The sequence below is a fragment of the Neophocaena asiaeorientalis genome, unplaced genomic scaffold (genome assembly GCF_003031525.2).
Source record: "Neophocaena asiaeorientalis asiaeorientalis breed wild unplaced genomic scaffold, Neophocaena_asiaeorientalis_V1.1 scaffold40, whole genome shotgun sequence".
In the NCBI taxonomy this organism is placed as follows: Eukaryota; Metazoa; Chordata; class Mammalia; order Artiodactyla; family Phocoenidae; genus Neophocaena; species Neophocaena asiaeorientalis.
In genome coordinates this window covers 696,353-720,317 of record NW_020185335.1, presented here as the reverse complement: position 1 = coordinate 720,317, position 23,965 = coordinate 696,353, and the positions used below count along the sequence as shown (strand labels likewise).

The window sequence follows — 23,965 nt, the reverse complement described above, 5'->3', positions numbered from 1 at the left end:
GTGGGAACATATGTATACGTATAACTGATTCACTTTGTTATACAGCAGAAACTAACACAACATCGTAAAGCAATTATTCTCCAATAAAGATGTTAGAAAAAAAGACTTTGCTCCTCCTCAAAAAAGACCTAAGCTTTTCTTCTCAGTCTCAGCAATTCCTTCCCTTGATACAGAAATCCTATCATCTTGTGAGAAGGTCATTCGCCCCTTCTCTCAACACCAGCTTTTCCAGAAATAGCACTTCCTTTCCTGACTTCTTCAATTTCTCCTGCTTTTGGTAAGACATCCTCCTGCCTGGCTGTGCCGCCTGCCTCCGCTTTGAGGCCAAGGTAGGACACCATGAACACGCAGAGCTGCCCAGGCCCCCAAGTGCAGGATGAAGCCCACCCTGCACTGCTGACTCCTTAGAGATTCAGGGGTGACACTGATCCAGTTCCACACAGCAGACCCCTCCATGGGGCTTGGGAGCAGGTGGGACAGGGCCCTGGACCTTCCATGGAGGAAGAATCGCATCAAGGGCAAAACAACAACGGGGAGGAGGTGCTAAAGAAATGTGACCTCAACACCAGCAGCCTCTAGGACAGGGCCAAACACCTGGATGCTCGCTCGATAAACAAGCTGGTTTGGGGGCCATTTCAAACAACTTAAAAAATTCCTTAATATAACATAATAGGAGAAGGAAGGTGACTAATGAAAAAAAGCGAAAATGAAGTCCATCTCCCACCGACACAGAAGCAGCCTAGCCGTTCTGGGTAGATTAAGGATGCTGCGGCCCCCTGACCTGTTGGCCTCACTCCGCCAGGGGAGAAACGCCGGGGGCCGGAGGGCAGCCACACAGCCTACCTGTCCACTTGCTCTGGTCCTTCTCGCCTCCACTCTCCTGGTCTTTAGCAAGCTCCTCGGGGTCAGCAGCCGCTTCACCGGGCCCTTCAACATCTTCAATGGCTTCTTCTGAAAGAGAAGAAAAACCAAATGTCAAGGATTAAAAGTAGACAGAAGATGAAGGACTCTTGCCTCCTACTGCAAAGAAGTACCAACCACAAAACACAGGCAGCCAATGAGTGTCCCGCCTCCCCTCCCAGTGACCCCTGAGAGGCCGACCGCACTACGGACATGCGAGGTCTGGGTAAGCGGCGGGGGCTTTCCTTCCCCACTCGTTGGCGTGAGACCACAACTTGCTCTAGATGTGCAGAAACTAGGTATTTCCAGATGGGTTCTCAATGCCCCATTTGAGCTTTTCTCATTGAAAAGCCAATCCCGTTGAGGAAATAACTCCATCTGATTACCTGAAATCGCATGCAAGTCTTTTACACTTGCAAACGCAAAGAAGGAGCCACAGGTTTGCTTCTTGCCTAGCTCCTACCACGCTGCGAACTGGCATTGAACTAGACTAGACCCAATCTTTGACCCCTCACAAGGCCTCTCGGTGCCTGTGCACCTGCCAGACCGTGGCGGGAGGTTTCTACAGTCATTCATATTCTGAAGAGTCACAGGGTATCAGCGATATGATTTCATCAATGTGAAGAGGTCTAGAAAACAAACATCTGTGGGCACGCCAGGCATCCGTGGCGAGAAGCTAGATTTGTAGAGAAAGGGGAAAAAGTTTATATCAGAATCATACACCTCCCTTTGAAGTCATTCCATTCTTTACCCACCACTGGCTTAAAACGAACCAAGGAAATTCTCTCCAGCTCAGCACACAGTACTTTAGTGAAGGGAGAAGAATGGTCATTTCCAACATTAGGTTACTCACGACGTAAAATGCCACTTGCTTGCCGGAGTGGGAACGAAGAGGGTGAGATTCTCTGGATGCTGAGGGAAAGGAAGTGAGACGTTTCTCCCCTGATCTACCGGCCTCTGGATCACTATCTACAACATTCATTAAGAATGGGCTAAATGAATGAATAAGGCAGGCAAACCAAGGTGGGTTGATGATTAAATTATCAGGAGACTTTGAAGAGCTCAACTTCCTGAGTGTAGAGACACTGAAACCCAGCCACCCACGTCTGTCACCCAAGGCCAGCGCTAGACCAGATCCACGGGACCAGAGGTGATGGTCCAATCTAGGTCCATGAACTTGGAGTTACTCCAACATCACCCTAGGTCCCTCTAGCCCCAACTCTACTTTTCAACATTTCAAGGTGTAATACCCTCTGACCCTCCAGAAAATAATTTCTAAATTTCATCTCACAAAGGAAGTAAAAAGAGTTCAAAGTAAATTGACCTCAGAGGGTATATAAAACACTTGAGGAAGAAAGTATCTATTTAGACCCAGATTTTCCTAACTCTTCCCCAAAAGACACTGGAAGACCAAGAGCTGGAAAACGGAACTAGGGATTAGGGAACATGTCTTCATTACCACCAAGAGGGGATGTATGAGGCAGTCATGGGGAACATGGGTGAGAGGAGATACTGCTTATTTTCCTCTCCAACTAAGAGCCTTCCACAAATAATTTCTATGTTGCCTTTCTGTCTCACTGCACAGTCAAGTTAACATCAAGTCTCCCCACGCCCACCCCTAGTTCAAACAGAGAAGAATCAGGCAACCTGGTTTGAAGTCAGTCAGATATACAGCACCATATTAACACGGTACATCCTTTAGTGGAGGAAAAAAATATATACGAGGTGTTAGTTGAGCTATAATAAGCAAGTTACACAATATGCTATATGTACTGTCTTAATTATGTCCAGGCAGGATGTTCAATGCACATCTTTAGGCTTTTGATAAAACTATTCAACACTGTAATTACAAAATCCATCTTTGAAAGGTTATACCAGCATTCAGTCAATCAATATCAAATTGGGTCTACCCAAAGTAGCCAGGTCTCTTAAAACATACTCAACTGCCCCAACATATCCTATGACACAAAATATCTGTATGTATCCATACATTAATCAAATGTGATTACACAAAGAGATGAGTCAACGGGCCCTCCTCTCCAGGACACACACACATTATCACCCTAGATGGAGAGTCTGACACCTACGAGACAGGGAACACCCTGATGCGATGAACACTGTCTGAGGGCGCTGCTCTGCAGAGGATGGAAAAAACTTACCCACTGGGAGGCTAGCTCCAAGGCCGGTGCCTCTCTCCTATGTATTATGTGGGCTGCAGCCACCCAAGCCGAGAGTTAAGAACTCATGGTCATTCTGGCACTGACCTCAGTTCTTTGAACCTTCCTGAACAAAACTATCCAGAGACAGAGACTGAAGAATGAGCATATGATTCATGCAATGAGCAAGGAAACCGCACGGCCCTTTGTGACTATTCCCAGAGCCCTCGTCCTATGAGCCTAGTTGGGTCTTTGCTTTCTTCCCTCCCTGCCCTGCTATAAGCAGAAAAGTGAAGGCAGCTGAGCTCCAGTGAGAGGGCAGAGGATAGAGGCTGACTCAGGAACTTCTTTTGCTTCTCTCTTTTTCTCCTTTTTTTCTTAAAGATTTAAAAATAAAGTCCTCTTCTCTTTAAGTTTTTAGATTTAGTATTATCATTTATGATATATTAAACACCAAAAAGCTGTTATATGCCTTGTGGAAGAAGAAATGATTGAGAAACTCCTGGACAAGCCAGCTTCCTTCACAAGCAGATCAGTGTCCTCACCCCCAGCTAGAAAACCAGGTCCCCTTCAGCCAAGCAGGTGCTCCCCTGCAGTTCCACAAGTGACCTACAGGTGTCGCCCTCTGCATGGCGAGGCCTGGAAGGGCAGCTAGCTGCAGGAGGCAGACACCCTCTGGGCCGCCTAACCTGAGCACGTGGAAATAATACACGTCTTCAAGTGAACTGTCTAGTCCCGGGGAAATAAAATAGGACATTCATAAGCAGTTACACCATCTGTCTTGATACCATCATCATCAACAGCAAGAGGAAAAAAACAGCTCTTTAAAATGGATGAAAGCCCAGGCTGACAGTAACCAGAAAACTGTGAGCTCTGAATACCAATCAAGGTAGAGATACGATTCAAAAACAGAGATATAAACTATGAATTCGTCTGGACAGCTTGGGCCCACAGTGCTCTGTAGGTGGGGTATGTTTTATTGGTTCCCAAAGCCTCCTGTAACCTCACTAAGACCAGGGCCTTGGGCACCCACGGGCAGGGCCTGAGTCTCCCCACACCAGAACACGTGGGAACCAGGGGCAGGATGGCATCCAGCTCTGAAACACTCTGAGCTCCCACGGCTGGTTAGGTGGCCCACGTCCCCTTTAGGAATGTAGATTTGATACCCACGCACTCACAGAGCACAGAGTAGAGGGGAGGCTTTCTCCCTGCCGACCACAGAATACATTTTCTCCCCCTGTGAAGTCAGTGGCAACTGGCTGGGGTCATTACAGAAGTCTGGGGGTTTTTTTCCCCTATAATATCAGCTACTGACAGATGGTGGGAACAAGTGAAGACCTGATGGACGACAATCCGGTTTTATCTGGAAGATCCTGTTTTTCCCTCAGAAGACAAAGTGACTTCCCTTCCCCAAGACAGACAACAGCCACTGTGCCAGTTTTAAGGCCAAAAAAAAAAAAATCAAAACCCTCTTCTCCCCAAAGAATTGAACACTATTTCAGAACCCAACCGGAACACACAAGGAATGCGTTCTCAGGGGCGCAGCCAGGGCCGGGGTGAGGAGGTCATCTCTGCTCCCCACGCCCGGCCGGTTCTAGCAGGAAGCAGCAGGGCCCGCACCTCTCCGGCCGAAGGTCTGTTCTTCAGGACACTCCAGACGAGGCGCCTCACACCACTCCCACCGCAGACGCCTGCTTCGTGGCTACACCCCACAGGAGCCCTCAAACTCGGGCACCCCTCCTGTTGGGCTATACTTTCATGGTAAAGGGTTAGGGAAATAGAAGCACATCTTGAATAATTGTGAAGTCTGGTGTCCCTTCTGCCTTCAACTTCCATGTAAAAGACCGGCTGAAGGCCTTTAAAAAATCTATTTCCGTCACCACCTCTTTTTTTACAACTGCTTCTCCCATACAGCGCTCACTAGCACTCGCTCGTGTCTCCTGGTTAAGGGCAGAGCCCTCAGGTGTAAGAATTTCAGCAGATAATACAATTCTAAAAGGGAAGGGTTCCTAGGACAGCTTAGGTTTCGGGGGTGATGATACCACAGCTCCAGAAAATTTCCCTTCAGTCAAGGTGGTTTTGCTTACCCCAAACGCAAACTGTTCTCTTAACATACCTTACACTTAGCACGTTGGTGAAGGTGACTGCATGACTTCCCAATTTGTGGTGACGTCGGCTCCGGAAGGAGGTGTGTGTGCCAACTGGCAACCCCATAGGGATTTGCAATGATTTTATGAACAACCTGGAAATTGGTCTGTGGAAGGAGCACGAGGCAGAAGCAAAAACAGAGGTGGCATCAGTGCAAAGTCAGCACCCGCCACCACCGCGCACACTCCGAGTGCGGCACCCAGAAAAAAACGCGCCAGTTGCTAAAAAAGGATACTGTTCACCAAATAACTAGGGCTGAGGTCCGTGTCCGCTGGGCATACTTTACAAGTCACTTACAGACGTGAAGGAAGGGGAGTCCATCAGTGACTGAGATTAGTCCTAACTGTTCCTAACTCTTAACGGGATAATGTGGACTAAGTTAAACCTTCCCCCACACCTGGCAAAGCCCCCCCACTGGGCTTCGAGGGCAGAAATTTGGAAATTCTCCTAAGAACCAGGGTGTCCGTACCCAGGGCTCAGGCGACCGCGTTACTTAAATAATACGCCAGTCTGGGATCCCTGAAGAATGAAATTCTTCTTTCCCTTTTCTTTGCGGGGAGCAATGTTTGAGGGCGGGGGGCGGTAAGCTAAAGTGCGTTTGCCTGTCGGCAGGCTCAAGAGCTGAGAAACATTAGCTGTCATGAACCACAATCAAATCAGGTTTGAAATATTTAGCAGTGGCTTGGAAAATGCGGCAGTGCAGCTCTGACAGGCGAGATGTGCACAGACACCCACTTTCCATTATAATGGAAATATCAGGCCTGTTCTGAATATGTATAACCCAGAAAAATGTATTGATTTTTCATTCGGCATTAAAAAAAATGAAATAGCCTGCAGCTGTCAAAAGCCTTTTGTTAAAAGCTCATCTTTCCTGGAATGAGGTTTACCAGAAACAAGTTTTAATTGTGTATCGGACTTCTTCTTTGAAAAACAAAATAACAAATCTGCTTACTTTGAAGATAGGGTTAAAGCTCTTCCTTTCCCCATTTTCAACCTAATTAACCAAGGACAACCGCCCAAGTGGGCGGGAAAGGCCTGGCACACTCTGACCAGCAGGGACACGGAGGGTGGCGGCTACTTTTGCAGGAGCCTCCATGGTGGTGGCGGAGGGATTCCACGACCGTGTCTTGTTTCCTTGTTCCTGTAACTAGAGACTCACTGTAGGACACCTTGGCCTACATCGGCTGTCCTCTTGCAGTGCTGACCCTAACAACTGGAGAACGAAGGCCGAACAGTCCAGCTTGTCCAACCCTCTTGGCCTCTTGTTATCCATAGGAAACCTCTAATGGCTGGACGTACTTCTACAAAGTATGTATGCTTTACTTTGCAAATAGAGGTCAAATCAAATCCTACAATATGAAAGATGACAGCTAAGGTCTAGATCACTTATTTTGAATAAGATCCAGTGCATTAGAATTCTGCTACAAGAGTAACTTGTAACAGGATGTGATCTGCCATGGTGACAGAAAGACAGCTCTGCTGCCCCCAGCTCGTCACCCTAGTTCTCCTTCCCTCTCCAGGCCGCAGAGGGAGAGGTGAATGCGCTTGTGGCCACACCCACGGGGGTGGGCCGCTAACTGTGCTGGTCTCCCTCGTGACACTTTGGCAAGTGTGGTCTCACTGAACGGTGACTGCAGGTCCTATCAGTAGGTGACACTCCCTGTGCTCTGGACTATACCGCAAACACACAGCGGCTCCCAGACTCAGGATGCAATAATTTACTCCGCAACATTCTCAAACACACTTTCTCACGTGTTAATGCCGCGGTTTTGCTCCACGGTGTCTTTCCAGCCCCGATGACGTGGCTGGAAACTGCCTGAGACGTAGCTTCGAGCCATTAGGTTTTCTGAGTGACACTACCACAGCCCCAGAAATTCTCCCTTAAATCAAGGTACTTTTTGCCTACCACAAATGCAAACTGTTCTTTTAACACACCAGTCCTCAGCCTTAGCATCTTGGTGGAGATGACTGCATGTTCTCACCATGCACATAAAATAGGGAACTTATACACCTCCCTGGGAGTCCTTTATGGGTAATCCTCTGAATATTATTTTTAATTGCTGGCAAACACTGCCCATTCCGTTTCCTACATCTGAACAGGGTATAGATTAATTGAAGAAATAGTCAAATCACAACATGAAGGGCCCAGGATCCGAGTCAACACTGGTGAGCGGAACACTATGAGATACAACTCTCACAGTCCCGGCAGGAATCCTTGCAGGGGTGAAGGATGAGGGCAGGAAGGTGGGGCACTGCTTTATGCATCAGAAGTGCAGTATTTTCCTACCTTCTCAGGATAAGATGCCATTTCTTCCCCAGCAGACATGAGAACTCCAGGGCACTAACAGAGTCCAAGGCATTCGGTGAAAAGTATGCTGTCCAGGTAGATGACAGGCACTCTGACCTCCTGCACTCCCGCCTGCCCGGCCTCTCCAAACCCTCCCACAGGTCTGGGGCACAGAGCACGGGACAGGCAGAGGTGGGTCTCCCCCTCCAGGTCGCCCTCGTCTCCGGCGTTTCCCACTTCCTCACCCATCTAAGCTCTCCACCAGGCCAGGCCATCTTGCTGGGGACTCTTCTCCACCAGCTGGAGTGAACGGTCAGGGGTTAGCCTGGTAGCCCCACAGGGATCTCCCCACCCCAGGGGATGTTTGTTTGTTTTTTAACGTGACCAAAGTGCTAACCAGCTGTTTGAAACATAACTGCCCTCTTGAAGATGTCATGTATAAAGAATTTCAGTCCTCTGAGAGGCAAGAGGGTGTGGGCGGGAGAGGAACAGGGGACTTGGAAAAGATCAGACCCACTCCCACCCTCCACTGACATGTTCTTTTCTCACGTGGATCCCTTCAGTGATCATTTTACCACAAGAATTCTTTTCACCGCTAGGTGTTCATTTACCGAATACACCTGGGGCCGCCATGCCTGGAGTTTCTGGACAGAGCGTGCGAGGCGGTGGAGGCCCGCCAGCCTCGCTGGCACGGGGCCGGGGCGAAGGCTCTGCAGGCACACGGGGCAAAGCCAGGAAAGTGAGGGGGGGCGGGGGGGGGGCGGGAAGCGGCCCCTCGCGCCCGCCATGCCCCTCTCTCCCGCCCCCACCCCACTGTCCCTGGCTTTGGCGCCAGGCTAAAAGAATCAACACTCTGAAGGCAAGGCCGGGTATTATTAAAATGACTAATTGGAGAATAGAGAACATTTATGCTTTTGTATATTTGAAGATCTTGCCACTGTTGATAGAAACAAGAAAAATGGGGCTTGTGCAGCCTGAGGGGGCCTGGGAAGCTGCAGCCGGTGTGCGCAGCCCTGCCGGAGAAAGAGCGGACCACGAGGCACGCCTGGGAGAGACTCTGCATCTGCCTGCCGCTCAGCTCACCTCTGCCGTGAGCGTGGGCACCAGAGAGCGCTCTGCGGGTCCACAGCCCGCCTGGGCCTCCCGGAGAAAACCGCCCTGCTCTGAGCTGTCCTCCTGCGTGCCGTTTCTCCTCTTCCGGGCAAAGCCACTGGGTCATTTGAACAGCTTGTCAAAACCGCGCTAGAATTAAGGGGGTGGGTGGGGTCACGAGAGGAGAAAAAGGGAGGAAACACCTAGAGCCGGTATTGCAAACGGTTCCATTTATCTGTGTTCTCAGCAAAAGCACCTGGGTTGCCCCCTGCAGAAGTGCAGAAAGGATGAAAGCCAATGTGCGGTGACAAAGCACAACGGAAGGAAATATGTCGCTGACTCGCCTGGTGGCTATTCCCGGGAAGATTTTTTTTTTTTTTTTTTTAAATAACTGAAAGATGGGAGTTCCAGTTTGTAAAATACAAACCCAAGCCCTGAAATGGTTTCAGAATCCACACTAAACCAGAAATCCAGCTATGTCCCAAGAATCTGAAGAGCACTGGGTTCAGTGGGGATTAATTCCCTTGGATTTCTACAAAGCCGTGATTGCTGCTACTTCCACACATGAAATGTAAAAAAGGCAAATTCCCCGAGCATGTTTGTAGCGGAGCGTGATGTGATTGTGTTGTCATTTATGGGAAATAATCGCAGGCCCATCTCTCCCCTTCCCCCCCCCCATTTTCCAGTCCAAATAACCATGAAAAATTACACTTCAATGTCAGGGCGACGACAAAGGAGGTGCACTCTCTGGGAGCTCAGCGGATTTGCAGGGGTTTTTCCTTTCTTTGGACAAAAACTACCTTCAATTGTACTTCATTTAAATCGTGATCTAACAAATGCATTTTGACAAGTCCTTTTCTCTTTTTCTCCTTTCTTTCAAACAGTATTTTGCACAGTTTAACCTCACAGCAAACTGGAATGTTCTGGAAAGAAGAGGCGAGCAAAATAGAAGGTCCTTGAAACCAAGAAGGGTGGTTCCCCACTCCCTCATCCGTTAAAAACAAAGTCATGGAGAAAAGTACTGATTCTAACTCAGTGTGCTACTGAGAGAGAATGGAAGACACCAGAGAGTAAATGGTGACGTCTTAACGGCAGAATATTTGATGGGCAAAGGCGAAAAAGCCAGGGCAAGCAGAAGGAGGGTCCTGATGGAGGAAGAATGGCCTCTTAAGTTTGCTCATCAGAATAAACCGCTTTGTGGATTTGAAAGCATCATCTAAGGTGTCTGGATGTACAGTCAGAACTGGGGGGTCACGACCACATGGGGGTGACGAAGGGAAGCCTCTCTGGTGGGGTACTGCTTCCCCCCTCGTCCCCCCTCCTCTACAGAAAGGGACGTTTTTCAACCCAACAGATCTGCCTGAAAGCTTTTTAGCATTCCAGGTGTGAGGACTGAGCAGTCCCTACAAGCATCCATCTTTCAGTAACACCCGGTTTGAAATAAACACTGCCAGGCTTCCATGGTTAGAAGGGAGAAGACAAGAGAGATAAACACACATGAGTGATAGAAAAAGTGTAAATTAAAAAAATTAACAGTTTCCATTAAAGAAGGCTGGTATCACCTTCCGAGTCAAAACTGACTGGGCTTGTCAGAGAGAGATCTTATGCTTAACGCAAAACAAAACAAAACAAAATCTATGATGTGTTCCCTAATTTGTTTATTTTTACTTGGAAAATGTTGGAAATACATAGATGAAAAAAAAAAGTCAAGGCAGGCCTATAAGTGTACTTAAGCATCTGTATACAAATGAAGGTGTATGGGAAATGAACGGGATGTACCAGAAGTGATATTAGATGATGGTGATTAGAACCTAATGGGTATAAGTGAAACCTTGTGGGAGGGCTCTGGTAACGGGAACGCCAATGCTGATGGATGCAATCTATACGGGAATGATAGCAAGGAGGGGGGTAGGGGGTGGCCGTGCAGACCCGAGGTGTCACAATGCGGGGGAGACACGATATGACAGCACCGAAGGGAAAGATGGAATATTTGGGGACAGGACATGCAAAAAAGCAAACTGAAAGAGAAACAGGTAAACATTCTGTAACAGGTAAACATTTCGCCAAATGATTAGCACTCAACAGAGAAAGATAAAATCATGACACCAGGGGTTTGAGTCACAGGACACACAAATGAGGGACTCGAGTTTCTAGCCCCTCTGTGGCCTCACTGATGGCCACACCGTCCAAAGGGTCTCTAGCCTATTAAGAAAAGAGCTTTGCCCTGTGAAGCACAGGGATGCATGCAGAAATATTAGTCCACTCCCATCCATGGGCCGCAGTGTGAGGGGCTGCCTGTCAATGAGCTTCACTCTGCATGATCATAGGCCACTTATATGCCCAGCTGGTAAAACCAGCTGATTCATAAAAACAAAGCACAAACAAAGGCTTACACTCTCCAAACCAAATCTGGGAAACAGACATCAGGCTGACTTCAGGCAATGCTGTACCCAGAAAAGCACTGGCTAACCCTGCCCTCCCTTGGCCAGACCCAAGCTACACAAAGGTCACCGCAAACGTTAACAGCCTCACACATCCCAGAATGCAGCGCTAGAAACGCACATGAACCTGGTGGTGGCCCAGAACAGTATTACACCTCCAAGCACGCTGGGGAGTCCTCAGGTGACTACCACGTGTTCACGTTCACCACCTGGTACAAGCGGCAAAGAACCTGCCTCTGACTCGAGCATTTACGGTCACACCCAAGACACTGAAGGATGCACCTTCACGTGGAGAGTCAAAAACTGGGCCAGTGCCCAAAACCATCAAGTCCCCAAATGCGGGCAGCAGAAGCAACATGTTTTACTTGACACTTCCTAGGAAACTGCAGAGAAAGTGAAGCAGGAAGCTGAGGTAAAGAGAAAACCCAAAGGCTTGTGTGTTCAAGAGCTTTCCCACATTAATGGTAGAAAGAGCAGATGGAATTGTGGTCATTTTTAACATGCACCTTATATAGCTCTTTTGTGCCCAAAGGGAGAAAGAAAATTCTTGGATCTTCTTCCGCCTTTTTAGAAACTTCCAAAGTTATGCCAATGGTTGAATATAAAGACTATATTTTAAAAATCTGGATCCTGTACAATGAAATGGTCCTTTTCTACGGTTTAACAAAATGATACCACCCCTCCCCGCCACCACACCTGCCCTCTCGCAGGGATCTCAGCTGCAGCAGCCCATCCTCAAACCTGCCAGAGCTGCTAACTGTATTTCAGTCTCGGCCTTAAGACCCTGTAAGCAACTATTCAGCTTTTCCTCCCATAAGGTGTTTCTTAGACCTAAGAACAGCCTGGTATCCTTTGAAAAGCAAAGCATCCATCACACACCCCCAAGTTTATCCTGCAATATATCTCAAGGCAAAAACAAAAAACAAAAAACCACAGTCACAATCAAGGCAAACAAAGAACTGAAATTCTAGACTCACACCCATTCTCTTTAATGGTGGGAACATTTGTAAACAACTAAAACATGAAACCAAAGAGAAAGAAAATGTTGCCATGAAATGAGAAAGTCATCGAGGACCTGGGCAGAAAGCGCGATTCTGTGACAAAGAGTTGGTTCTTGGGACAGGTAGGAATAAGGGAGATATACAAGTTTGTAGCCCACATTTACATTTTAAAGAAACAACTTTGGAGGTTTAAGTTCTTCTGTGTGCACACCGCAACTGAGCAAAGTACCAGAAACCTCTCACAGGGAAATCCTTAAGTTAGAATCCTCCTTAAACTTTCAAAAGTGGACAATTTTTTCTAAGTGAATATGGACCCTAAGTAGAGCAGATAAGGAAAAGGAACCCTCACCAAGCAAAATTTTTTGCTTCATTTTGTAAGGCCACTATTTACAGCAAGAAAAGCAGTCAAATAAGCCAAAGGTGTGAATGAAAAGTAGCTAAAATGCAACGCAATATTAAAGATTAGATCGTCCAATGATTAGGAAGAAAAAGTGAATGATTCCTCACTTACGGAGCAACATCTTTAAACATAAGAAGGAGGAAGAGGGCTTCCCTGGTGGTGCAGTGGTTAAGAATCCGCCTGCCAATGGAGGGGACACGGGTTCGAGCCCTGTTCCAGGAAGAAGCCCTCAGACCACGTAACAACTAAGCCCATGCGCCACAACTACTGAGCCTGCGCTCTAGAGCCCACGAGCCACAACTACTGAAGCCCGTGTGCCTAGAGCCGGTGCTCCGCAACAAGAGAAGCCACCGCAGTGAGAAGCCCACGCACCGCAACGAAGAGTCGCCCCCACTCGCCACAACTAGAGAAAGCCCGTGCGCAGCAACGAAGACCCAACACAGCCAAAAATAAATAAATTTAAAAAAAAAAAAAGGAGGAAGAGGAGGCGGAATAAAGAGGAGGATTTAGACAGTAACCAATGAGGTACTTTCCAAAAAAAAAGAAAAAAAAAAAACCCTAGGTAAGAGTGTATCTTAAATACACATTATGGCAGAAAAAATTCAATTTTTGAAAAGAGTCTGTGAACTGACTCAACTACTAAAACACTTTGGTGACAGGTTGGAAAGAACAGGAATTGTTCTAGGAGAAACGAAATGACAGAAACTGGGTCTTAAAGAAAAAGAAGTTGAAGAACGGAGACAAAAATGAGTCAATGGACTAAAAAATCGAGCTGTATAAAATTTAGCTTGATACAATTAAGGTAGTGAAATCAAAAATTTGTGTGCTTTAGAAATTCTAAAATGATATAAATGTAAATATATAAAATATAAAATAGGTAGGGTAGTCCAGACAAGGAGAAGGCATAAAAGCATGAACACGAGTAAAACAGATTTGGGAAAGAGAAATAATGGCTGTTTGCAGCAACCCGGTCATCAGAGGGATCTGCCTTTATTTTGAGAGATTTGGCGGAGCGGAAGCACCTCAATTCTACAAACTAGGAGACCAGGGCCTAAAGAAGGGAAGGGCTCCAAGGCCACACAGTGAGATAGCCCAAAGGAGGGTCTCCAAAGGCGGCCGAGGGGCACCAGCCATGGAGGGAACAAGCGGTCAGGGTGACACTCACGCAGGCAGACAAGCACTGAAAGGTGAGGCCTGGCACCCTGCTCCCTGGACGCGGGCTCCTCAGGAATCTTCCTCAATGAAAGCTGTGATATTGAGGCAAATGGATTCTAATAGTGGTACCATAGTTGTTCAAAGCGACTTCTAGTTTTGCTTTATATTTTGAGACAAAAGGCACAGCATGGATAAAAATGGCCTCACCCAAACCAAAATGAACCAAAAATCAGCCCCTAAGAACACAGATATGCATGCTTCTAAGCAAACAGTCCCCTGTTAACTTCCTGCCACTGGCAACGTGGTACCCAAAGGAAAACCATCACGTTAAAGACAGGACAAGCCTGCCTCTCTCCCTCTCCCTCTCATTCTCTCCCTCTCTCTCTCCACCCCCTGCCTCCACACTCTTTCCGGAAGAGGGGGAATCCCAGAAGTACTGCCCCCAAATGGCTTGGGGTGGTGCCCATTAGAGATACTCTGGATCCAGGGTGAGGTCCAAGGGGCTGCTGCAGCCCTGAATCCCTGCCACAGAGAACTAGCAAAAGCCAAGTAATTGCTTTTTCCCCTTCCATTAATAAGCTTTTCAGCAGAGGAAGAATTCAGCTTCCTGTAGTCAACAGACCCTTTTTTCCCTGCCTCTCCTCACTCCAAATAATCTAAAGTGACTGCAATTTCAGTCCCAGCTCTCCAGCATTCAGCTCCACTGGCCGAGGTCAGAGGGTGTCAAGTGAGGGCTCTCCATTTCTCTCTGCTCTGCCTTCACGCCACCCGTGCTTCTTTGTAACTGAGGCAACCTGCCACCCCAGGCCAGCCATTATGCGAATCACCAGCCCACTGTACACACTGACTTCAGTCAGGATTCCAGGAAATGTCTTTTCAGGCCCAGAAAACACTGGAGGAGAAGAAACTATCTCTTTGCTGTAAACAACTGATTAGTAATGACCAGCTTCAGAGGCTCTGGTGACTGAGCCACTAATTTCCTGGTACTGAGAAAATGCATCACAGTAGGACTTGCATGTGCGTGCGTGTGCGTGCGTGTGTGTGGTGGTTAAAATCATGTGGCTGGTTATGTGGTTTTCAGTTTAGTTTTATGCAAATGGCTTTGGTTCCTAAATTCTTTCTTAAGATCGTGCTATGTCTTCCTGGAGCTGGTATCTTCAAGCCTGGCCTCGTGTAGAATCAGCTGCCGATGGAAGATGGCTCCACCCCCTCCTCTGCCTCATTTCCCAGATGAATGAAATGCGATTTCAATTAAGAAGGGCAGCACCAGAGCTCCCCCCTCTCCGTCTTCATGGAGATCTAAGCAGAGGGCGCAGACAGGACTGAAGGTGAACAAACAGACGAAAGGAGATGGATTGAACAAGAGAAAGAACAGGTGTGTGAACAGGTGCGCCACCCCCAGCCCCCAGCAGGTTCCCGTCCCTCAGGGTGAGGAAAAGACTGCGCTGCGGAATGCAAGAGGCTCCAAGCAGGGGAAACAGAGGCAGGTCTGGAAGGATGCTGCTCACTGGGCCTGCGGCCAGTGCCCAGGAGGCTCTGGAAGGGAAGGAAGGCAGGGGAGGTGCACCCAGGGAAGAACAGGAACACCTGGCCACCCACCCGCGCGCGCGCGCGCGCACACACACGTGGACACTCACTTCTGGCTGCAGCCAGGCCTGTGATGGGAATTTATTTCCCGCAATTATGTGCTCTTGTCCCCAGTCTCAGTTCATCAGCACAGTGCAGCCAAGCCAATGAGAGGCTACCCGTAATGAAGTAATCACATGCACGGGACGGCCCGGCACCTGCCCACTGGCCCAGAATCGAGCTGACGGGGGCTCTCCGGCCTCCCCCAGCTCTCCACCCCACCCCCACCTCCATGTGCTCCCACATTCCACGTCAGGTCACCCCCATCCTGCCCCAGGAGCTTTCGGCCTGCATGACATTTTCTTTGACATAATCACAAGTGCCCTGAATGGAAAGAGAAGAAGGAAGGGACTAGCAAAGTGGGACTGAGAGGCACAAAAATGCCGGCTACCTTCCTCTTCTCCTGCCTGGGTAAAATCCTTCACTGCAAAGAACTTTATCGTGAGAACCAACAACAGGCACCTTGAAAGCCTCCATTTGCTAAGTCGTTATTATCTAATGATGGTAATAGTACAGTCATCACTCAACTGAAGCAGATACTATTATTACCCTCATTTCACAGACGAGGAAACTGAGGCTCAGAGAGGTTAAAGTACTGGCAAAGGCCACAGAGCTGATGCCAAGGCCCGTGCTCTTAACTGGCTCCCTTTAGAGCTGCCATTGTGGGCTCCCCTGGAGAAGCTACGCTTCTGCTTGTGCCATCCGTGCACTCACCCGCCCATCGCACATCCATGGAGCACCTATTCTGGGCACTGAATACAGCTGTGAACAGGACAGGAGGAGTCCCTGCTCTCCACGAGCAGGGGTAGGAAGAAGCCTGGGGACAAGATAGACAAAAAGCAGCTAGACAAGTGGACGTATTATGAGACACTGATGAGGGAGGATAAGAGAGCAGGGACAGGGGACAAAAGGAATCCCAGGGGTTATTTCATAGAGGAAGTTCAGAGAGGGAGACACTCAAACCCAGACCTGAAAGAAGTGAGGGTGTGAGCACAAGAGGCCTTCCAGGCTAAGAGGAACAGCAAGCGCAATGGCCCAAGGAGGGGGGCGGGCTGGGCTGCTGGAAGGATAGCGAGCACGGAGGCGGGAGGGGCTCAGAGATGAGCTCAGCTGGGTCTTGGGGGCAAGTTCCTGCAGGCCTTATCAGCCATCCTTGGGCCAGAGGCACTGCTAACATGTAGGTACTTGTGTGAAAATCGGAACAAGGGCTCCCCGTCCTCACCCCTCCCTCTGGGCAGATATAGCCCCGGACTTGCCGCCCTGTTTGTTAGGTCAGATCTGGGGTGGCCTGGGTCCTCGCTCAACCCCTTCAGCAGAGCAGGGTGCCGTGCACGTGGGGACAACCTACACAGCTTGCACAGTTGCCCTGGGAGCGCTTCCCAGGGGAAAGGCTACCGTATTTCTCGAAGTATGAGTACAAGTAATATATAAATGCAGAGACAGAAAAAATCTCCTTGAGCCTTTCCCTTTACTGGCGGGTGGGGAGGAGCAGACCTTGAGGTGATGAAACGCCAAGAGGAGAAAGGGAACATGGACCATCCTTTGATGCCGCAGCACGTGGACAGGCTAGACAGCCATACACCAGAAGTACCCACCAGACCACCAAGGTCCAAAGCTGTGAAGGTGAAGGGACAGCGCCAGGACGGGGTGAAGGACTCAAGGTGCAGAAGGGCTGCAGTTCCAACCTAGAAATTCATCCACCAACCATTCTGCACGTCCCTTCCCTGAAACCGTATTGCCCTTTCACACCAATGAATTTCAACACACTTTGCAAACTTAATAACCATCTAAAGCGACGTGACCTTGACAGGGCTGCTATTATAACACTAGCTCTTCTTAGGACAAGATGAATTTGGGTGGGGGCGGGGTGCGGGTGGGAGCTGTGCTGTTGCGGAAGAAAGTCCGCTCTCCTCACCACTACCTAAGAGGTGTCTCCCCCTAGCGACCACCACCGGCAACCACCCTCCACTGTCGGGGCTGGAGCCAGGTAGTCAGGCATCACCTGTCTCTTCAGGCTGCCTTTGGCCCCGATCCTCAGACCAGCCATCTCAAGGTACCCTGGGAGCATGAAGACAGAATCAGTAGTCAGGTCCTCAAGTGTTCTGGGCTTTGTTGTAAACATGAATGGGGGAATCCAGAGCAACTACAGGGTAGCTGGTCCACACACTGCTTCTATGGCCAGGAGACAAGAGGAGCCGATCTGGGCCAGAGGGAGAAAGGGAGGAAAACAAGAGAAGCGAACAGGGGGCAGGTGAAGGGGGCCACCTGGAGGAGCACCTTCCAGGCCTGCTGGGGATCCACGGGAGCACCTGGGAATGGACCAGAAAGGTAAGACCTGATGCCAGAGCAGGACATGAAGGCACACAGCAGGGGAGGGTGAGTGATGGGCCAGGAGCCCAAAGCCAGAAACTGGGAGGTGAATGGAACAGGATGCAAAACGGGGCCAAACCCATCACAGCTTAAAGCGAACACGAGCTCGGGATTCCAGTGACGGGAAGCCTGAGGACGAGGCTGGGTAAAGGGAGCTGCTGCCCTGTCCTCATTTCACTCCATTCAAGCCACCGGGAGAACTGTGTTTTGGGGAAGGGGCCAGAATAATTACTGGAGCCTTAACTTGGCCGCGGCCTTTCACAGCACACTTCCCAGAATAAACTGCCCCAAGACTTCATCCACCACCAAAAAAGGCAACTATAAAAACACTCAGGGCCAGCCCTTGTCTCACAGCAGCTCAGCCATCCTCCCCTCTGCTGGGGACGGGTGGCTGCGGGGGGCGGTTCGGGCCCCACACTAACTGCTCTCGCTGACGCCGTGCGGTACGGGGACCGTTCCCTGCGCTGAGTGGTTAGGAACTTCCCAAATCATTAACCTTTCTCGGAGTGCATTGTACTAGGAGGTGCTCCCTCTGCAGCCTGTTCAGGAGCCCTATTGATCTGCCGCGCACACTTGGTGCCTTCAAAGTTGTTTATGATCAATATGCAAATTGCCCATGGCATTGATCTAGTATTAATTTTCAATTAGGGAACCCACAAGGGGTCTCTGAGGGTCAATACCTAACAATGCAAAGGAAACTCCGCTGAGGAGTATTGGGCCTGATGCTGATAAAAGCTCCTCTAAGCCTTCTCAACAGCTCCAGGCCCTCGGGGCTGTCACCTTCGCTTGGGCTTATTTGGTTCCCTCCCAGGTCAGACCCCTTTGACCAGCACCCAGGCTGAATCTGTGGCTGCTGCCCTGCACCCCCCGCTTCCCTGCCCCCACCCGGTGCCACAGGGACACTCCCCGGCCCGCCAATGCGTCCCCGACGCCCGCCCTCTTCCTCGGATGACCCGGACATGCCTCCACGTCTCCCCACGCCACACCCAGCCCCGGGACCACTCTCTCCCGCAGCTCCCCAACCGCACATACCTTCTTCCTCCCTCTCTCCCTCTCCCTCGTTTCTGCTTAGTCACTGAACGTCACCTTGGCACGCTGCCACGGCTGGAGCTGGCGAGCCGCACGGTCCCCAGAAATCTCAGGCAGCCAGGCAGAGCCGCCAGGCTGCCAGGTTATGCTTGGCAAACAACCCACTGATGTCATTTCAAAAAACCAGGGGGAAGGAAAAAGGCACGGCTTCAAATCATCTGTTTCTCCTTTCTTTCTTTCCTCTAGCGAAATGTTTCTTCCTGGTGAAACACGGAGGCAGGGGGCTGGGGCAGGGTGGGGGGGATGTTCACGGTTCCCAGAGGAGGCCACGGCCCACCCTCCAGGGGCTCAGGGCAGTGCGTGTGAGCCACTGAGGGGGGCTGTCCCTGGGGAGAGCGTGCCCAGCTGGGACCGGAGTGACCCGGGGACTCAGTCATTCCATCACGCCCCTAAGAGCCCCGAGAGACTCGCGTGGGAAAGCTTTGCAGCCAAAGGGGCTGCAAGAGAAAAGTGCGTCCCGCTCTCCTCCCAGCAGGTATGGGGGACGAGGCGGGCACAGCCGCGCTGCGGCCTGGGGCCCAGCCAGGACTCCATCGGCCTCCTCGGCCAGGGCTCTGAACGCTCCAGGCTCTCCTTCCTTGCTCCACTTGGAATAAACCCTCCAGAGTCTGAGGCTCTCTCACAGCCCATGATGCCCGCCTGAAGGCCCAACTCCGCCCCGAGTGGGGTGGCTGCCCGGCCACTTCCGGTAGCCAGCCAGGCTGCTGGCTTATGGGTGACATTAATTACCACGTTGCTCATTAATGGAGGAAACCTTTATTGGTGCCATTGATCAGCAGGCTTGTTAGCTGGCCTCCTAACCAATGGCGGATGTAACAAGCTCTCTTATTGGCATATCAATTAATGCAATCAATTCCTGGCCAGCGGCTGCCGTCCGCTCCCCAGGCTGTTCAGAGATAGGAGACAAAGCCACGCCAGGCACCCCTTCACTCAGAGCTCCTGGTTCTCAACTCCCCTTCAGGTCGTCTCTCTGCCACTTGGGGCTCAGCTATCAAGACAACAAACAAACGAACAAAATCACACCTACCCCTGGCCTCCACTTTCATTCGAAAATCACCTTTCCATGTTCTCTGGTGACAAAAGTGCTGCTCTCCTTCCGGATACATAAGCTAGAAGGACAGGAGGGAGGGGCTGGGGACTGTCACAGCAAACAGGAGGACTGCAGGAATCAGGAGAAGTTTCTAGACTAGGCACCGACGATAGAGGCGATGGGGTCTCTAGGCTGGACACTGCACAATACTCCAGGCAATGATGGGACCAGCCTGAAAATACAAACCACCGTCATCCGCCCTCAGCACACCTGGGGAAGCCTCCCCAGACCCCCGGTCCGCAATCACACCTGCCGACCACACCTAACGGCACCCACCTCACTCAGCGCCTCCAACGGACGGACTCTGTATGAAACCACTGCCTGCGCATCTTAAATCCCAAGCTCCAGGACGGAAAGGGCTTGTCACATAGGAGCCACCGCCCCACCATCACCACCAGTAAATTTACACACACAAGTGGCATTCTGATGTTTGCTGAAATGTGCTCAATAAATCCTGTGAACAGCACTGGGATCACTGTCAAGTCACAGCTGGGGGAAAAAATTTCCCTGGGCAGCAACCTGTCTTCAGGTAGGTTGTTTTGGAAAAGGCTCCGGGATAGGGGTGTCAGGTGAATCCACAGAGCCACGGATTTAGAGCTGGACCTCACCGATGACTAGCAACCACCGGGGCATTTACGCCACTTCAAAGGGGATGAGCTGATGTGCCTATGGCTTTGGGAGAGTACATGGGGGATACCTGACCCCCCAAGACGTGCTTTAAAAGGATTAACTGGAGTTCACCTCAAAAGGGAGCAGCTTGAAATATTCTTCCAGATTTGTTTCTGAAAGCCAAAATTAAATTAAAAAGGGGAAGCAAATCACTATTCCACTCAGCGGTGCTAGTGCTATTAATAAGCTTTGCAAGCACAAACATTTAACTCAAGGAGAGAGGGTACAAGCTACAAGAAGTGGTGAAAAGCAGATGGGGGGTGCGGAAGAAAGCAGCTTTGGGTAGAGCAGTGACAGAGCACAGGAGGCCAACGAGGTCACGCTGAGGGACATAATTCTCAGAGTTTGAAAGCATGGCTTGGGGCTTCTAGCATAAACAGTAGAAATATTTCCTCTCATTTATAAACATAAAGTGACATTTTTCCACGTGGACCAGCAGTTCTTCCATGCTCACAGGACAGAGGCGAGTCCTGAACAGACCAAGGCAGGGGCCAGAGAGAGATGCCCCAGCTGGGTGACACCCTCTCAGGATGGAGACTGACAGAGAGCAGAGAGGAGGGGCACGAGGCTGCAGAGCAAAGGCCGAGACCTCTTCCACCTGTAAAGCCACTCTTCACGTGGAGCAGAAGGCTGCATTCCACGTGGCAGCAGTCATCTGATTCAAGTGACAGGCGGACACCCAGACGAGGGGCCCTTTATCAGCCGTTCCACACCACAGCGAATTTTCTTCGGCAAGAACACCCTTAGGCTCTTCCAATAGCAAGAGTCCCAGTGTACTTCTAGGGTAGATGGTGTCCTGTAGTGCAAGGGTGCCCGAACTGTTCTCTGGGGGACCCCACGATGCTGCAAGGGTTCTGCAAATTCGGAATCTAGTTCCTTTTTAACTTGGTTATTAAGCTACTGGCTATTATTTATTTTTTTATTGGAGTATAATTGCTTTGCAATGGTGTGTTAGTTTCTGCCGTACAGTGAAGTGAATCAGCTACATGTATACATATATCCCCTCCCTCTTGGACCTCCCTCCCCCTCCCCGCAATCCCACCCATCCAGGTCATCACAGAGCACCAAGCCAAGCTCCCTGTGCTATACGGCAGGTTCCCACTAGCTATCTATTTTACACATGGTAGTGTATTTATGTCAAACCTAATCTTGCAATTCACCCTCCCCTCCCCTTCCCCCCCGTGTCCACACGTCCGTTCTCCACATCTGCGTTTCTACTCCTGCCCTGCTCAATATCAAAAAAACCAACAACCCAATCAAAAAATGGGCGGAAGGGCTTCCCTGGTGGCGCAGTGGTTGAGAGTCCGCCTGCCGATGCAGGGGACACGGGTTCGTGCCCCGGTCCGGGAAGATCCCACATGCCACGGAGCGGCTGGGCCCGTGAGCCACGGCCGCTGAGCCTGCGCGTCCGGAGCCTGTGCTCCGCAACGGGAGAGGCCACAACGGTGAGAGGCCCGCGTACAGCAAAAAAAAAAAAAAAAAAAAAAAAGGCAGAAGTTCTAAATAGACATTTCACCAAAGGAGACATACAGATGGCCAAGAGGCACGTGAAAAGATGCTCAACGTCACTAATTATTAGAGAAATGCAAATCAAAACTACCACCTCACACTGAAATGCAGATCAAAACTACCACCTCACACTGGTCAGAATGGCCATCATCAAAAACTCTACTGGTTATTATTAAACACTGTGATAATAAACACAGTCAAATGTGATGTGCGCCAAAGCACAACACGCTGCAGGCCAGGGCACTAACTTGCGTGGCTAAGCGAACTCGTTGTCGTGTAGACCTCCGAGTAAAACAGCTTCTGCCATTTCGATTACCAGGCACACTGCTGAAAACCGTTACCATTTGGAACTATTCCTCCACACGAATGAAGATTTGTAAAATAATGGAACCAAAACAAACTACATAACAAAACAGAAGCTTAGTCCAGACTATTTAACTACCTTCCATAACTCTCAATTTTGATCAAAATGCTCATCGGCTCTGCTTTATTCTTGTTCGTTTGGTTTTTTTTGACACACAAATATTACAAATCTAAACTCCTAAAATAACTATAGTTATAAAGCTTTTTAAAAAAACATTATTCAGTGGGTTCAAATTAGTTTTCATTTTTTAAGAAAGGGGGCTCCACTAATAAAAGTTTACAAACCACTGTTCCATCTTACATATGATACTAGATCAACAGTGGAGGGCCCTCTTCAGAGAACCTCTCTGGGAAAGAATGCGGAAAACGTGACGTTTCTAGTAAGAATTTAAAAACTCACAGCTCTGAGTTGATAACGCACTCTGATGTACATTTAACCCACTAGTCATACCACCCTGGCAGGAGAAAGATACTGCGGCAAAATGGAGCGAGCTACGCCTCGGTGTAAGATCATAGTTGACGTAAAAGTACCGTTTCGTGTCGTGTATTTTCTTTACAATAAAAACATAAAGGAGTAGAATGACCTCTTGATGACCTTCCAAGGAAGCAAAAACCCAGTCCCTTTAAGAAAGGGCCATTTGCTTGGTCCGCAAGAGTGAGTGACCTGCTCAGAGAGGCAGCTGATAACCTAACCAGAAAGAAGCTTCCGTGGCAGTTCCCCCCCCCACAAAGACAAGGGCTTAGGAGCTCTCTCTCTAAGAGAAGACTTGTCTGTTCATTTAGTTATTTGCCAAGTCATGAAACATATCCATTAGTTTGCACCTACCAAGTCCCAGACATTGTGGATCCAACTGGACAAGGAGACATTCCTGCCCTCATGGAACTTACCCTCCAGCAGACCTGCCTTGGGTGACAGAGGATGGCTGTGTTATGCCCCACCAGGTCACTGAACCTTCATGTCAACATGCATTCTGACAAGAAAATCACCTCTCTCTACTAAGGTTTCTGCTTGCTCACCAGAGGGACGGCAAGGTTGGCCAAGACTGGTGTAACTGGGCTCCCATGTTAGAGTCAAATTCGTTTGGCCATATTCAATACTCTCAGTGAACAGCCGGAATCTTGAAAGAATCAAACCCCACCTACTCCAAAAAGCCTCTTCGTCCCCAAGACTCTGATCCACACTTTCCTGAATCTTCACCTGGGTGATTTTGTATCAAGGTTCTTCCACACCGAACGCAATAATAAATCAAATCTTATCGGAATTGAGCTATAAATCTGTGACGACTCCAATAATTTCTAGACAAGGGAATAACACCACAAAAGTACTTTTTAAACTAATTACTCAGATTCCAAAGTGCTGCCCTAATGAGCCTTCTTTCTGCCCAGAACTTACTAAGAGGAAAAGCTACCTTCTGGTGCAGTAATTACTGCTTTCCCCTTCAAACTTCTAACTGGAGATCGATGCTGCATTTTAAGACCCATTGATTTACAATTAGCCTGGCTTTCCTGCTAAAGTGTTTTTTAAGCAGAGTTTACTTTTATTTTATTTTGAAATCTCTGAGATCTGGTTCTTGGATTTTACATCCTCATGAGAGGGGACTGGAAGTCTCAAAGAGGAAGATACACATCAGAAGAGAGAGAAGTAGAGGGATGCAAATCAGATTCAGGA

General features: G+C 49.3%; 1 protein-coding gene across 1 annotated transcript in view; it reads right to left on the bottom strand.

Moving 5' to 3' along the window:
• Positions 1–23,965, bottom strand: part of ZFHX3 (zinc finger homeobox 3) — a 238,826-nt gene that overhangs the window by 46,331 nt on the left and 168,530 nt on the right. The window contains exon 6 of the mRNA XM_024735570.1: positions 844–951. Within this exon, the coding sequence (XP_024591338.1) occupies positions 844–951 (108 nt within the window). The remainder of the gene's footprint in view (positions 1–843; positions 952–23,965) is intronic.